The sequence below is a fragment of the Manacus candei genome, unplaced genomic scaffold (assembly GCF_025592945.1).
Source record: "Manacus candei isolate 608988 ecotype Guabito, Panama unplaced genomic scaffold, ASM2559294v1 h1tg000039l, whole genome shotgun sequence".
NCBI lineage: Eukaryota > Metazoa > Chordata > Aves > Passeriformes > Pipridae > Manacus > Manacus candei.
In genome coordinates this window covers 2,156,345-2,173,795 of record NW_026138087.1, presented here as the reverse complement: position 1 = coordinate 2,173,795, position 17,451 = coordinate 2,156,345, and the positions used below count along the sequence as shown (strand labels likewise).

Genomic DNA, 17,451 nt, shown 5'->3' with positions numbered 1-17,451 from the left:
ACGGGGACCCCAATCCTCCTCCCCCCTCCCCGAGCCCCCCCTGTCCCTGCCCTCCTCCCCCCTCCCCGAGCCCCCCCGGCCCCCGCCATTCCCCCCCTCCTCCGGAGGGGACCCTCATCCCCTGCCCCCCCCGCCTCCCCCTCGTCCCCCCGCCTCCCCCTCGTCCCCCCGCCCGCGGAGCCTCCCGTGTGATGTCGGGACGGGCCGGAGCCCCGGCGGTGTCGGGCGGTGCTTGTGAACTGCAGGGGGGACCCGCCGAGCGGGACCGGCCCCGTGGAAAGGGGGATCCAGGGGGGGCGCCGGCTCCGGCCCTCGCGGCTTTATTAAAGCAGCGCCCCCAAGCCCGCGGCTGCGGGGACACGGCCCGGGGGACAGGGGGACGGACGGGACGGGCGGGGGGCAAGGACGGAGCGGGGGTGCGGGCAGGTCGGGCTGTGCAGCGGAGCAGCGAGGGGGGAGCAGGGGCAGGCAGGGGGGGCCGGGGGCAGGGGGGGGGCCGGGCTGTGCAGGAGGGCAGCGACAGCGGCCGGGGAGAGGGTGGAGGGTGGGGAGGAAGGGAGGGGACGAAAAAAAGGGGGAAAAGTAAAGGAAAGGTAAAAACAAAAGCAAAGAAAAAAAGCCGCGGCAGCGAGAGGCTCCTGCGGCGCTGCCGCCTCCCCGCGCACTGCCCGAGCAAATGGCGGCGGGGGCGAGTTCCGGCGCTTAAATACCCCCGCCCCGACCCGCCCCCTGCCCGTCCCCGCCCCGCGCACCTGGACGGGCCCCGCCTCGCACACCTGTGCGGGCCCCGCTCCGCCCCGGCCCCGCCCCGGCCCCGCCCCGGCCGCGGCGTTCAAAGCCGGCAGAGCCGCGCTCGTCCCGAGCTTGTGCAGGAAGCTCGTACCGGGATGCTGCGGGAGCGATCGGCGCGTCGGAGGACCGAGGCTGGCGATGGAGCTCGGCAGGAGGACCGGGATAAGGATCGGGGCCAGGACCGGGACCGTGACCGGAGGAGCGAAGTTGGTTTGGGGCTGGTATGGGGCTCGGCATCCGGACGGGGACCAGGATCGGTGCCGGGCTCATCCCAGCCCGGTCTCGCCGCCTGTACCCCCGGCAACGCGGGTGGGAAGAGCCGCTCCGGGGCGGGTGCTGGGGCCGAGCGCGGCGGGGCCGCTCGGGCCGGGGCTCTGCCGGGGCCCGGTCGGGGGAGAACGGCGGCGCTTTCGTCGTGCAGACGCGGAGCCGGGGCTGGGACCGGCCGGGGCGCGGGGACACGCCGGGACGGCCCCGGGACCCCCGACGGGGGTGTGCCGCCCGCATCCCCCGCGGGATCGGAGCTCCCCCGCTCGGGCACCCCCGAGGCCACCCCACCCGTTCCCGGGAAGAACATCGCCCGCCTCCCTCTTCTCCGCGGCCGCGGGGGGGTCCCGCCCGCAGGGCCCCCCGGGAACGAGGGCTCTGGGGCCCGCCGGGGCTCCGGCCACGGGCCCGCTCCGGCCGCGGGGAGCCGGGGGCCTGCCGGGGCAGGGAAGAACGAGGGCAGCCCTTTCCCTGTTCCTCCCGTGCTCCGGGACCCCGAGCAGAGCTTGCCCGTCTGTCCCCCTGTCCCTGTGTCTGTCCTCAGGCGGCCCCAGGAGCTGGCGCTGACCGTGCCGCGGGTCGGGCACAGGCTGCTCCCAGCTCTGCCTGCGGAACTTCGGTAATTGCCCACAGCAGTTCTTTGCCCTGCCATCCATGAGGTGCGGCTCATCTGACACCTGCCAGGTGAGACCTGAGGCTCTCCTTCCTCTCCCCCGCTTCCTCGGCAACTCGCTCCCTCCCGGGGCAAACCCTCTGGTTTTTCAAAATCCCGTTGAAACATTTCCTCTTTATTTACAGACAAGGTAGGCCCTGCCTGGGAGGGAAACGGCTGCAGGAGAGGAAACCAAGAAATGTCCAACCGGACGGTGCTGCAGGAGTCAAAAGAGGGGCAAGACCTCAGGGAAATACAATCAGGAAATGCGCTTTTATTCAGTCTCTGCAGGAGCCCTTCGCAGCCCCGGGTCAGAGGGAGCGCGGCCGGCTGGGCTGTGCCCGGCTGGGGACAGGCACCAATTCATCACTGCCCTGCTCAGGGAGGTTTTCCGGCCCCGTCCGGGATTTCCCCAACGGCTGCAAAGGTGCTCCTGTGACATCCGAGCTCATTTCCAGGGATAAAGGAGCCAACCCAGTCCGGAGGGATCCCTCGCTCCGAGGCAAAGGCGTCGGTCGAGTGTCGCCGCCTGGTCCCGCCTGCGGGGGGGAGTCTCCTCCAGGTGAGCGTTTGGATCCCAAAATACTGGGGGTGCTCAGGTCGGGGCCGCTTTTCAGGCCCGGAGTTGGACGGAGCCCTCGGCGGCTCCTGCTTCCCGCCAGGAATGTTCTCGGGGCTCCCTGGGCAGTCCCAGCTGGGCAGGGAACGCGGCCCGGGAGGAGGCCGGAGCGACAGAGAGTGACCCAGCCCTGCTTGGGCTTCCTATTGCCAGGGGATGGAGGAGCTGTGCCCTGGAGCTGTGCCCTACAGCCCCCGTGGGGTGGGCATGGGCAAAGGGCTGCCCGCGGCTCCTCAGCCGGGGGCTGCTCTGAACGGGCACCTTGAGATGCCTCACCCTGGACATGCCAATTACTTTGTTTTAAAGTTACTTAAAGTTGTTCCAAGCAAAACAAGCCTTGCTTTGGTTTCAGTTGGGTGAACAGTGAGCGCTGGGCACAGGGCACGTCATTAATGCCCAGGGGATGGGGCTTTGTGGGGGAAGAGCAGCTGATGGAGTTGCCCAGTCAAATTCCTGCCCAAGGCCTGAGTGGCCCAGGACAAACCCTCTGGCAGGCAGTGGTTTTGTTCCCTTTAATGGTCAGTGCCCAGTGTGTCCCTGTGGGCAGTGCCAGGCTGGGGACAGGCACACGCAGCTGGCAGCACTCTCTGCTCCAAAGACACTTCTGGCCTCCTTGGCAAACTGCCTCTGACACTTGGTTTTCTCCAGCAGAAATTAAGGAATTGCTCATGGCAGTTTGGAGATGAAGTTATCCCAAAGGGAAGGAAAGAACAAACATTCCTGTCAGAGCCCTCGGGAGCTGCTGGGCTGAATTGGGAAGGGCACATTTTCTGCAGAGCAAATACAGGACAACCTCAAACACAAAGCCCAGCCTGTCCAGTGGGGTGTGAAAGCACCACTGGGACAAACCTCCACTCTCCTGATTCTTTTCAGGGGCTGCTCCAACCCAGCTCTGAAGCTGCCAAGCCCAAACTGTCCCCAGCGCTCTGGAACAACAGGATCTTCCCAGGGATGATGCATTGGAAGCACAGCCCTCATTCTCACCCTCCACACGCTCCCAGGCTCACCCCAAATTCAGGACAAGGGGCCAAAGGCCACTCGGGCCGGGGCTCTCTCTGTCTCTGCGGGCTCAGGGACTGCAGCCACCAGGGCCCTCCAGCACGGACAGCCTGGACCCAGAGCAGATCCCTGGGGATTAGCAGCATCCTGGGCATCCCTGGAGACAGAAACCATCAGCCTCTGGGATAGCACTTCATTGCCAGCACACACAGCCTGCCACATTTAGGGGGGCAGCTCTCGGACCACAAACCCAGTCTGACCCAGTTCTCCTGGGCACCAACACGGACTCCACAAACCCCCAGGAATGAGAATGTTCTGCTGCTTTGACAAACTTCAGCCCAGCTTTGCAAACCTCAGTCCCTGCAGCTCCTGCTCTCCAGAGCCCCTTCAGGGCTGGTTCCAGTTCCCTGGAGAACCTGCCCCAGCCCCACTTGGGGCCAGCCTGAGCAGAAGCCACTGGGCTGGACAAGGAAGAACCCTCCCCTGGCTGCTGCAGCTGGAGGGAGATCCAGCTCCAATGGAATCCCGGGAACAGCCTCCCAGATGGTCTCTCCCCAGCCCTTGGCAGTGGCTCAGAATGGCAGCAGCTCCAGTGCCAGCTGGGTCCCTGCACGAGTCCTTGTCCCAGCCCTGCCACAGGGACACCCACGGGAGACACCCACGGGCACACAGGCCTTGCTTGCACAATTCCTCACCCACAGCTGAGGGAAAGCACACAATGTCAAGAAATAACCTGGGCTGAGAGCACTCATCACTCCAGTCCATCAGGACTTGGAGGCAGTTGGGTAGGCAACAGACCCAAATTCTAATCCTACCTCTAAATTTCTAACAGGCTCTCTTAGAAAGATCCTGGACAGGAACTCAGACAACAGAACCCAAACACTGCACAGGCAATAGCAGAAGGTTTGCCGGGAAGAACAGAAGTTCCTTGTTTTCCTTAACACTCTGGGACTGTAGGACCCAATCCTTACAACCAAGGGACACCAGAGATGTGATTAATACTTAAACCTCTCCCCCATGGGTCTGTCTCAGAGAACTGGGCCAGCCCTGAGCTACTCCCAGGTGCCTGCAGTGCTTTGGGGAGGGGCAGAACAGTGTCCCACTTCTGCTTGGAAACATTCCAGATGAGGAAAAGCCACTTCCCTTCTGTCTCTCTGACCCAGAACCAAAGCATGTTGTCCTGTGGGACAATACAGACTATGCATGGAAGGCCTGAGTCGGTGGGGAAAAAGCCCTAAAAAAACCAAACCAAACCACCCCAAATTTCAAGATCAAAACACGTTGTTTCCTTAATAGGAGCACATCAAAATCATTGAAGCCAGAGAGGAAATTACAAACCAAACAAAAGACCCAAAAAGATGCTTTGCACTGATACACTCTCTGGTTGATCATTCCAAAGGAAATTCTCCACAGATCAGAAGCAAGTACCAATCATTTGTCCTCTGTGGAAAATTAACAACTTGGGTTTCTGCTGAGGGGCTGGACATGTCCAGTGAGGGTTCAGGGTCTGGTGAGTTGTTTATGGCAGATCCTGACTGGCCCAGGCCAAACCCAACCACCCCCATCACTGCTGCATCCCACATCCAGGGGGAACATTGATATCCTATAGAAATACTCCCCTGCTACTCCATCCTTCCTTACACATCCATGAAACAGCTTTACTCCACCCTTTGTTCCCAGCAACAGCTCTCCAGCCCGAATCCCAGCTCCCACAGACACAAACTAAACACACCTAAGGCGATGGTTCCATCAGCACCTGGAATTCTGAGCTCCCCATTCTCTGGAATGCTCATCCCAACACTCACAGCAATCTCACCTCAGCCCACAGGCTCTCTGTCCTCACAGGGAAATGCAGCCCACTCAAACACAGCTCTGGCACGATGTTTCCTCTCATTCCTGGTCTCCTGCAAACCCCCAGGGAAATCCAATCCCTCAGACCCTGCATCCCTGGACAGGAGGGGAACTGGAGTTTGACCCGGATCCCAGCGCCCTGGACAAGTGTGTACTCAGGAGCACACACCCGTGGTTCCATCCAGCCCATCCATCCCTCCTTTCGCTCCCGGCAATCCCAAACCCTCCCCCAGCTCCCCTGGGTCTGTCCCATGGCCCAGCCCAGCTCCAGCCCTGGCAGAGCTGCAAACACCCCCCAGCTCGGCCCCCCGGGCTCCTGAACCCCCAAGCCAAGGCTCAGGCTCACCAACGGGGACCCACCTGCCCCACTCAGCACAGCCCAACCCCACAGCTCGGGGACCCCATGTTCAGCTGGCCCTTCACTCCTTCCTCTCCACCCTTCCCAGCACGGCAAGGACCAGCCTGCAGTGGAAACAGAGCCAGTGCCCAGGGAGCAAATGCCAACACCAGGAGGAGAGAAAGGTGTCCCTCTGACTTACCCCACCCCACGGGCAGCACCAGGAGCCCCCAGCCCGGCCGGCGGGGCTGCAGCCTCTTGCCTTTGGCTGCTCCCAGCCCAGGGCACTTGGCAGAGCTGGGCTGGATCAGGGCTTTGGCCTGGCCTGGAAGAGAGGAGAACAAGGCAATTAAGGGCACTGGGCAAGTCAAAGGCTCCTGCCCTTCACCCTTCTGTTCAGTTGCTCACTGGAGAGTTTTAGCCATGAAAAATCCAGGGGGAAACCAAATAAAATGGGACCTTTTCCAGCATTTTCATTCCTATCTGTTTCAGGCATTAAAAGGAGGCTCATCTTTCTTACTGCATTTCTTGCCCAATTTGAACAGAACCCCTTTTCATTCCAAACCCACCTTGGGAGTCAGTCAATCCTCTGCCACTGGACTTTGGACAAGGGAAGAGACACCTGGGATGCTGGAGACCAGGAAATGAGGGAGAGAAACCTGACAGGGAAAGGATTCAAGGCACTCCAGAACTCAGAAATGTGTTCATGCCTTGCCAGCCCACCCCCATTCTGTGCCACCCACCTGAGCTGGGCAGGTGAGGCCAAGGCTCCCCTTCCTGCTGCCAATCACTGTCCCAGCACACGGATCCCCGTGCTGGGCAGCACTTGGAAAAACTTGGGAAAGGCAAAAGGGAAATGGCACTGCCTGTCAGAAAACATGTCTGTGAACATCCCTTCTGGACAAATGTCATCCCATCCCTCTGCCCCAATAAACCCAGGGCAGGCAGGTCTCTCCAGCCCAGGGGAGAACGGGAAGGAGAACTGCAGGAACACAGGCAGGCACAGGCAGCTCTTGGCACTGATTCCCTGCAGACCTCTCTGCACTTGGGGCTCTTGGCACCTCATTTATAAAGAATGGGGGGGCAGCAGCCCAGGAATGCCCCTCAAAAACAGGGGCCTGGGCAGCTGGAGATTAGAGGAGGGGAGTTGTGAGGGGAGACACAGAGAGAGAAGAGGAACAGGGGGTGGTTGGGAACAGGCTGTGTGTCCAGCAGGGATGGGAACTGGAAACACGGGAGGCTGGAGGAAGGCAGGGGGTGAGCACGGGCCTGCCTTGAATGGATCCTTTTTCCCTTGGCTCAGGGGCCTCAGCTCCACCCTCTCTGGGAGCAGCAGGGAACTGCTGCAGGGGAAGAGTTCATTTAGGCACAAGCCAGTGATGCAGCCACTGGGGCAGGGGAAGAGGGGAGAGGAACTGACACAAAAATGACACAATCACCACTGAAAGGGACTTTATTGAGCTGCAACACAAACACATTCACACAGGACCACCAGCCCAGCAGCTGGGCTTGCAGGATCACCATCTTTCAAGTTATGGGATCCATCCGGGGGGGGGCTGGAGAGCACTCAGGCATCAGGGCCAACTCCTGCCCTGTCACTGCAGACAGTTCAGCCCCAGCAGCAGTGCCATTTTCTGCCTTCCCCTCCAAAACTATTTGGGACCCAACAGCTCATTGATGTGAAATTTTAGCTTCATAAATGTTTCACAAAGTTGAGCTTCCTGAGAACTGGTGCATTTTTGAGTATTCCTGACTCTTCCAGGACTGCTCATCCAGGATCCTTAGGGCACAAGGAACCTTCTGGACTGCTCTTCTTGCCACAGTTGGACCAGCTCACTGTCCGTTCAGAAAGAGAAGTCAATGATCCTTTCTGAAACCAGAATCTCCCCCCCTTTGCTTTCCCATTCCGTGTTTGGTTCCCTACACAACTGAGGCCCTTCCAGGCCTTGCCAAGTGGCAGTCAAGGAATCCAACCCGAGAACGTGCCAGGGCACAATGTCTGTGCCACAGCAACATCATTCCAGGCCTCTCACTGCCACCCCTACTTCTCCCAACAGCTCCAAGGGCACCAGAACTTGCCCTGAAGGCACAAAGGCTCCTTGTGAGAGCACCATGAGCCATCTATGCTGTAGCACTAGAATTCCACCTCCTGGACAAAGTGGGAGAAGCAGAAAAGAAAAAACCAGGACCTTACAGGTGAATTGAAGGCACCTCTTCATCCAACAGCAGCTCCAAGAAAGGCACTGAGACCACACCTCCCCAAAGACACAGGAAAACAAGGAGCCACACTCCTTCTATTGTGTTCAGGACTGAGGAAGTTGGACCTGTGTCTGACTAGGCCATGTGCAAACCAAATGCTGGGGACTGGAACACACACCTGGCACTCCTGCAGCTCTCACAGTCACATTCAAGAGAAAACAGCCAATTGCACCATCACTGCTAATTTCTTAATCCCAATCCCACACTGTTTTTGCACTTGGAGCACCACTTTTATCACCCAGTTACAGTCCAGTAGAGAGCTCCATGTCTAGCAGGGACAGGGACCCCTGGGATACTCTCAGCAATGCCTGAATCCATGGCAGGGACCTTGCTTTGAGCTCCCCAGGGCCGGGCACCCCAAGGATCTCCCCGAATAATCCTTTCGGTGCGCGCTGGAGTCCTCGGGGTGCCCCAACCCGGGGGGCACCAACAGCACTGTCCCTCCAGGGGCCAAATTTGGTCCCAAAATGCAGGGGGATCTTGCCTGTGTCCCAGACTGGTCCGGGGATCTGAGGCCCTTCTCGAGAAAATCTCGGTGCCGGCGTGAAGGGCCAGAGATCCCTTGGAGCCACGGGAGAGCAGGCACAGAGTCCCTCCTGGGGGCCAATTCTGCTGCCTGAAAACAGCTCTTCAAAGAAGCCTCTAAGACTCAGCTGGTGACTTTTAGAAGCCAGGTATTCCTACACACTAAGATATTTTAAGAGCTTACTGACTTAAAAACATAAAGCTTTTATCAGGGACATCTGACCTCCCACAGACAGCTCCTTTCCCCTTTCACTACAAAATTATTTTCATGGAATCATTTAATAGGAAGTGCCCAGGAACCCAAGAATGTGCTTTCCAGAATAGAAAATAAACAGAGGGAAGGAGCTCTGCACAAGTGTAACACACTCCAGAACACACCTGACTTTAGTTTTACTCTTTATGTTCAAATATTGCAGAAGACAAAACCTCCAGCAGGAGAGCTGGCACATTACCCGTGGTACCCTCAAAGTCCCTCTTATGAGGGCTGTAGGAAAATTGCAGTTGTACAAGTCCCTTGTGCCTGCAGATGCCTGGGGATCCTCTCCATCCACCTCGTGCTCTCCCAACAGCAGAAAGGGTGACCTCAGGGACACAGTGGCACTCGACATCCTGCTGAGAGAGCAAGGAAACCTTTAGCATAAAGGTGAGTTGGAATCTAAAACTTTCTTTCCTGGGGAGCTTTGTGAAGTCTGCAACCAAGAGGTATCTTAATGAACTTAGGAAACAAAGCTTCATTAAAACCTAAAAGCAGCAGCTATAACAAAAGCACTGCTTCATTTTGATAGGATCTGTTTAAAGCACTGCCAGTCAAACCATAACAGTGGCCACCAACCTTACATTTCTAACAGGCAATTAACTCTAACAAGCTTCCTAAAAATTTAGTCCTTTAGTAAATTAGGAAAAAGAAAAAAAAAAAAAGAAAAAAAAAGAAAAACCTCAGTAGGTGAGTCTGAGCAGGTTCCCTCCTCAGAGCACCATTTTTCATTGTTATGAATTCCACTGAAATAATTACAAACATCTACTACTCAACCCTCACCCCCCAAACCCAAGAACTTAGCAGTTCTTTTTTTAAAGCAAATATGTTCGCCTTCACACATCAGCATTTAGGTCAAAAATCCAAAAAGTGAGGGATCACAGGCTAATGACAGCAGCGACTGATGTTTAGAACAGCAGCTGTTGTTCCAGTGCCAGACAGAAATGCCCCACAAGCATTACTGTCCTGTGGTTCAGCTTGTTTGTCCTCTCAGGCAGTCTCACTCCTGAGCTCCACACAGCCCCAGTGCTGACAAGCTGTAAGGAGGTACCTGAAGGCAAGCTCTAGATGAACACAAGACTATTACATTTCCCCTGTTAACTGTCTTTTACCTCACAAAGGTCTTAAACGTCTCAGTAAGTGTAAAATTGCAACACTCTAACTGCTTTCTAATTACGCATCAGAATAAACAGCTGCTTATTTAAATGGGTTTCTTCAGGCAGTCGCTGGTAGTTACTTTGCCACATGCTGTGGCCTGGGTAAACTGTGCTTAAAAATTGTCAGAGGCTGGTTTTGCCAAATATAAATCTATTATCAGAGCAAAAAGAGATGCCAAACCTTACAAAGAGATTTTGAAACTGCAGGTAGAAGTCACAACAAAGTGGTGAGCACATGGCAATGCATGACTGCAGGCAGCATAAATCAAAGACTATGGAGATGAGTTAAAACCACCCACAGTCCTGTCTCTGCAGCAACTCCCTTGTACCCAGCTGTTGAGGTGGGTGGGGTTTTGCTTCTCACACGTGGACCAAGCTTGGGTGTTTACACTCACAGAAATTCTCCAGAAATAATAATAATTTCTCGGAGCTTCATTGTTGCCTGTCTGTTTTTATAGCACGCATCATGTCTGTTTCTGATCTCATGCCTCTCTGTTATTTCAGTTGCTGCTACTCTGATCATTATCTTTGGCAGTTAAGGATGTAGGCTGTAAAGCAGCCCTTTCCAGTCATTTGTTCTAGAACCCCCCAGAATCTACCAGGCTATCACAGAAGGGAAATACCTGTCACTGTGGTGGGAGAAGTCATGTGAACCTTTTTTTTTTTTTTTAATCTGTCAGAGCTGCAATAAAAACTCATGAAGTCTTCCACACGTTCCCACTTTCTCACCTGGTTGGCATTATTTTGTATCTCTGGGTTTTGGAGACCAAGTCATCTCCCATTTGCTACTGATCTTATGATCTTCTACAAAATACTAGACCAGGTGCAGAGTAGAGGAGTACTTGTTCCTTTACCTCCCAATGACTAAATCCAGTCAGGATTTCATGAAGGCATTCAGCACATCTATGTAAACACATACCCCGTGTGCAACCTTGCCACCCAGATGTGGGAATACATTTATGACCAAACTGAGTCCACGGTGCCCTGTCGGAATCTCCCTGCCTGAGCTTTAGCACACCATTGGCACAGGCTCTTGGCTGCAGCCCAGGAGAGACAAGAAGCAGCTTCGCACGCTGGCACCAGGTGGTGTCACCTCACTAGCAGAAACATGCTGGGAATGGAACATGAGGCACTGCACCAACGTGGGAGAAACAGCTGTCTGCCAAGCTCCACAATACTCCCAGATCCAGGCTCCAGTTTCTCTCCCGAGAGAGCTCCTACCACGAACATGTGCCTCCCCTGATCGCAGCAAGCCAGTTACAGAGCTCATGTCTGTCACACCAGATAAGGAACAGGATCAGCACTGCTGTGGCACCTAAACTGGCATCAAACCAGAGCATTTACTTAGAAACAAGGGCTGGAGAAGCTTCTCTAGCCATTACCTCCATGAAAGACTGCTCAGGGAACTTCTGTCACCTTCCCATCTCCACCTAGGCAATACAGTTTTTCCTGGTTCCAGTAGTTTTCCAGCAGAGCCGTGTTGCTCAGCCCTGCACACAGCCTGATGTGTCCCCAGAGTGCTGCTGGCAGCTCCCATAAGCACCTCCTGAACATAAAGAACAGCAAGGCATTGCCAGCTGTGTCTCGTCTTGCTTTGGACAGGTGGAAGAACCAGGAGCACCTACAAGGGCAGGTCTGCCTGTAGGGAAGCCCCTCACAGCATTCCAGAAAGTACGCCCAACAGGAGCTGGGACTGACTTGCTGGGGCAGGTACCCATCTTGAAATACTGAAGTGCTCTGGTGCCAGAGAATTGCTGTCACTGGACGACACGGTCACAGCCACACCTGGCAGTGCAGGGCTTAATCCACACCCTCCTGTTTTAGCATGAGCCTTGCTCAGTGGGGTGGCCTTTGAATTAAATCGTGGAATCCTTCCAGATGCTTTTTATTAAAAACCATCTCCACTAAGTTCCCTGCACATCAGCTCTGTAGAACAATTACCTCCCCTTGTACCAAGGGCTGCTGTATTTAACTCAGCACAAGATTTAATAAAACAAAATAAGCCACTCGAAAAATCAGTGATAGGTTTCTCTTCATGGGTCTGGCTTCCACCTTGACAAAAATCCTTCCACACAGTGAATAGATTAAAAGAAACAACTGGCTAGAAATTGGCTGAAATTTCTATACAGGGGGTGGGGAAGATAGATTAACACTCTGCCTGCATTTTCCTGCTGCAACTTATTGGTTGTACTCTAACAGAGATATCCTCCCTATGAGTTGAGTGTGATTTGGATTTCTCCCTATACATACTCCCTGCTGGGGCAACAGCTTTGCCTACCAGTATTGTCAATTAACTCCAACTTACAGAACCCAAGACAAGACAATTATGCTAATAAAAGAGCCAGGGAAAGGAGCTTTGCACTGAGCCGCACAAAAAAAAAAGGAGGTCACTTACAAAAGACTCTACAGCAAGTCTCAGACTACTTAAAAAATCTTCCACTCCTGCTGTTTTATCGCCCATCCCCCTAAATGTTTGTCAAGAGGTTTAGCAGTGGTTTTTCCAGTACCATAGGTCTATGTACTTTCACATTTTCTATAGCAAAGTCCACTTTAAACCAGATGCTAAGCAGTGTCAAGGAAGCAGTTACCTGAATTGTCAGGGCACCAGGATACAGCTCCCAGTTTCATTCCTGAATGGACTTAGTGTGAAGGCATTTAACAACTGTGTAAACATCACTAGAGTGCTCTGAGGGAATGATCTCCAGCAAAAGCCCATTTCTGTAGGAAGCTGACAGGTGCAGAATCATGCTAGCTAGCCAGCTTCTGGGAAAAAGGAGTTTTCCTTAACAATTAGATATGATACTGTCCCAGCCAATAAATCCCAAAGCATCCCCCTCCCTTAAGCACTTGACTGCTGACAGAGTGCACAGCCTGTCATAGCAAATCACCCCAACTTGCATCCTGCTTAGTGAATATACCAGACTGCAGGAAACTTTAGCCTGTAAGGTAAAATGAATCCCAATTCCTCCTTTCCCACACCATGAATACTTGGCAAAAACAAAGCTTGATGTCATTATTGGGTGGGTGTCAGCAACTTGTTTAAGTGAGCCATTTGATAAGATGTAGAGCTTCCTGCAGAGTTGCTGCTGTTCAGAAGTGTGTTCCTTCCTCACAAGGTGGGGGCAATCTGGTCAATTTATTACGGAGAAAAAAGGGCAGTTATTCTGCCCAGTAAGTACTTCTGCTCCCTGCAGGCCAACATCTGGATTGCATTATCACTGAAGCCAAACCACTTCACAGATTCGGCCTAGGAAAACATCAAGGAGCTACCAGACTGATGTGTTTTGCAACCCTCTACTATGGTGTGAGCTTCAGAATTTGTGCAAATACTGTTTTCTGTCATAGACAACCTTTCATATTTAATATTGGTCATCTTCCACAAATTTTCTTTCCCTAAGTCATCTGTTGTTTATAGCTCATGCTAAGGGAAATACAGCCTATCAATAAACAGAACAACTCCCCAGCTGTTGCTCTGATTCTCACCATGTTTCTCAACCAGATGACTCACCAAGTTCATGTGTGCAGCTCTAAATGAAATAAACCAAGGGACTAAATGAAAAAAAAATTATTGCACCAAACACAACTGTAAATTGAAAAAACTTTCGCTCTGACAGCTTTCATGTCAGAGTTCTAGTGCCAATTCTTATTAATCTTATGAATAGGAAAGGAAACACAGAGGTGAGAGCCTGAACCAAGCCACCTGACCTAGATGAATACTTCTGCGTCCAAACAGGATGCTGCAAACTTCTGACGTGCCATTCTCTATGTTGCCTGTGGAAAGGCAGCCCCAAAATGCAGCAGATATACTGCCCTAGCCCTAGAATCCAGCCATGCTTCAGGAAAGAAACAACAGGGCTACTAACCAGATTGTAGTCCAGAGAAATGGAATAAGATTTGCCTCTGTGGGAGTCTGTGATATTCTTTAATGCCTATCAAGTTTCCACTGTGTGGAAGTAACCCTTGATTTTTCAGTAAAAAGAGATGAAAATGTCTTTCAATATCTTTAGATCTTTATTAAACTGCTACATCTAGCAAGAGATTTTTCTGAAGCACCTCAGAGGATTGGGCCATTCAGTTTCTCTTGGTTTAATTGAGTATTCAAATCCCCAGCCACTTTTGAAAATTGTGTCTTTAAAGCTACATTCATGCATAGGTGACTCAGCTACAGAAATGGTAACGCTATCTCAATTTATGAAAAGAAATTACTCTATTGAAGCCTCACAGGCAATCCCCTGGGGTGGGAAGGAAGCACAACCTGGTGTAAGTATGAAAAGAGAAAAGGTCTGTGTAAAGCCTACCAAAAGCTACAAGTGTCACAGCAGAGCAATCATGAATTTCTGTTTAAAGTCCACAAGTGTTTAATGCATTTCCATAAACTCAGATCTTATTCACAGACTTTATCTTCAGATTCTATCTCAAAAACAGAGCGAAACCATTTATGGAGCCTTTCTTTTATCTTCTTGCTTCAGATATGCACTGAGTGTTCTTTCTCTTTCATCAGAGAAAAGGTTTCCCTAATATCCCAAATAAGAAAGGGATAATAACATCAACAGTTAAATAAAACAGACACAGTGTTGTGTTCCAAGATTTACAGGTACCTGAGAGGAAGATGTGTCCTTCCCTCTCCTGTCTTAAAGCAGAATGAAAGTGACAGGGGGAGGTTCCTCTGTGGATGAGACAAAGGGCTAGAAAGTTTGTCAGCTGAAAGGCAAATGAGACTGAACCATTTGACTTTTCATGGAGATCTCCCCCCATCTCTGGAAGCAGCCAGCACAGCATGGATGGGTGCCCTGCTAACTCCCTTGCTGATCTGCCTATAACATGGTATGACCTCAAGCTTAGCACATTCTGTCTCTTAAGCACAAGCTGGGCACACTCAGGTAGTTGTGTTCTTTCATTTCCTTCTCTTAAAAGGAAAATTCTTACTATCAGTATTTAAGCAGTTCATATACTGCCCTACTTCACTCGGGAGGGCTGACAACTTCACCACAAAGCATTTATTAAATGGAAAACACAGCTAAACAGAAGAAAAACTTTCTGCAACAAAAGAAGGATTTGTTCATCACTGAAAGAAAACATTTCAATCTGGTATTTGGGAACCTCTACTTTCTTTCATCACAAATGAGAAGGCACTAACAAAGCAGAACATGGACAGGATATTAATGTTGGCAAAACAGGGTGTTTTAGTGGTCTCCCAAGGTGCTTTTTACCCCCTGCCCTAAGCCAGCCTCTAAAGACGCCAGCTGAGCAGTGCCTGGTCTGCTCACTTGAGTGCCTACCCTTTTGGAGCGTGAATGTCCTTTCCTCACTGTCCCTCAGTCAGCTGTGTCTTGCTGTGTCTGTCAGGCCCACGTGTCTTCTGGGTGCGCTTAGTGCTGTTCTGCAGCTGACTTCTCCTGGGCAGTGGTTCTCTTTTCCAATACCAAACCACTGCCCCTGAGCTCTGCAAAATCGCTGTTTTCAGGGGATGTGAGTTTTCCAGAGCTGGCAGATACTTCAGCCTTCCTAAAGGCTCAGAAGACGTGAGCAGTGTAGCACATGGGCAGAACTCTTTTGCAGTGGATCCTGTTCTGCCGGTGCAGAGTCACTTGTCAAGGACAATAGCTGTTGGCAGAGCATTAGTATGACAGAGTTGGGCATGCTGCCAAGGAAAACACTCTTTTGTGGTTTATGCAATGTTTCGCTGGCCTGTCATTTTGAGATCGCCATTGACGGCAAACTGAAAACTGCCTTTCACCATTATTAGAAAGAAAAAAGAGACTACTCAGCAAAATGGGTACCGGGCTTTGCTGAAGCCCCACAGCAACAAAAGCAGGTTGGGTAGATCACGCGTGTGTGTGTGTGCCTAGGCTGCTGTGAGCCCTCTGTGTTGCAGGAGCCCTGCATGGTGGGCAGAAAAGGTTTACCCTCTACAGAATGAGGCAGAGGGAGGCCCTCTTTACAGTGGCTTCTGAGAGAACTGAGATGATGCTGGTTGCATGAGACAAAGAGCCTTTCAACTTCATAGATGTTGGCTATAGGGCCATCTTTGCACATGGAAATTCTGCCTCTGTTGCCCCAGGGATCGTGGGATTATCTAAATTGGCCTTAAGAAGCTGACTGGCTTTTGCACAAGAAGTCTCCTGGCATTTAACAAACTAAGTGGGCAGTTACAGCTGGGGACCGTGAGGTTTCAATTATTTCTTGAGATGTCTGAATTAGGAAGAACAGTGCCTATTGATTCTCATCCTGTCATTCATCCACGGGAAGTACCATTGGATGCTTGGAGAAATGCTGTGTCTGAAAGGCTAAATGCCTGGAATGATCTCAAGTCACATAAGGAAGGAGCTGTGTGGCTGTGACCATGCCAAGGCATTAGTGATATCTGTGACTTCTCTGATGTCACAACCTGATACTCAAGGATTGCTCTTCTCTCTAGACACTTGCCACTTCTAACCTTCCCCTAGTACTCACACTTTTGGTCTCCTAACCCTTAAAAAGGAGCCTGCTTCCTCTCTGCTTACACAGGCACTAAAATAAGGTAACACAGATGAACGGTACTTTAATTCTAAATGGCAGTGTTCAGACAGATTCACTGTGATCCAATTAATCCATTTTATCTTACAGCCTGTATGTCATACTCTTTCTGAGAGTCCTGAGGAACCCAATCTGCTGATGAAACAAAGCCTCACCTGAGGCTTTTGAGGTTGCCACTGTACGGCATTCCCCTGTGCAGGATCCTGCCCAGAGATGGGCATGATGCTGCGTGATGCACCTGATCTGATCACTGGAGAAGCTGCTTCCAAACAAGTGGAAGCACATATGCCACTGAGGGATTACAGCCCTACCTCACGTACTCCTAGAAACCCCCTGAAATGACCCATTCAGCCTGTGCACGTGACATTAAGTGTCTGTGTCTGGGGCTGTTGTTGGGAGGCTGGTTCCTCTCTCTGGCTGCTCAAATAGCAGCAGCACAAGCTCTTCAGGGAAAGGGAACATGGCCTGTGTGCGGCAGGGCATGAGCTCTAGATTGCTGAATCAGCAGAAAGCTGCTTTTCTCTCATCTCTCTGCAGCCTCCTGGAGTTCCATAGCAAAATGTTTTTAAGACAGCACTGAAGCATTTCCTTTTCATATGGAGCTTCCTGTTTTGCCTACATGGTCCGTGCCTATGCTTTGCACTGCCCCCTCTTTTCCCTTCTCTGTCTGGGATGGATGTTGCTTTTTGTACCTCTGGTGTCCATGTGATCAGTGCATGAGAACTGCAACTACCTCTCTGTCACCTAAAAAACAGCCCTCTCTAATACCTAACTCTCTGCACAGTTGAATATCAAGGTGGTTTCAAAAGATGAAAATAAAAATTTTCTGTGGCTTCCAGCAGATTTTAAGATTTCATTGCTAAGCCATTTTTTCCGGATATTTGATTTGATACAGGAAGCGTATCATTATGAAGAGAACTCACTGGGATAAGCAGGTGTTTGTGTCTCTTGGGTGCAGGTGTACAGAGATACTTTTGAGTTCAGAAAGCATGAAACACCCTTCACCCATGCTTAACTGGGTGACTTGGCTTTCAGAATAACAGAATTTACATGGCACTGGATGCCACATAACATGCCAACCTTTGCGACCAGAAGACGGCCACTAATGTTGTGCAGGTCACTTTATTTAGCCATGTCCTCGCTAGAAAGCACATCAAGACCTTGGGAAGAAGGGAAGATTATGCTACAGTTACAAAGAAGGTGCTGATTGACTCTACGGCTCAA

General features: G+C 52.0%; 1 protein-coding gene across 1 annotated transcript in view; it reads right to left on the bottom strand.

Moving 5' to 3' along the window:
* Positions 1–5,218: 5,218 nt before the first annotated feature.
* LOC127474071 (translation initiation factor IF-2-like) overlaps positions 5,219–17,451 on the bottom strand; it is a 42,817-nt gene continuing 30,584 nt past the window's right edge. Inside the window, exons 3-4 of the mRNA XM_051794491.1 lie at positions 8,754–8,910; positions 5,219–5,842 (exon numbers count right to left, since the gene is read on the bottom strand). Of these exons, the coding sequence (XP_051650451.1) occupies positions 5,825–5,842; positions 8,754–8,910 (175 nt within the window). The 3' untranslated portion in view covers positions 5,219–5,824. The remainder of the gene's footprint in view (positions 5,843–8,753; positions 8,911–17,451) is intronic.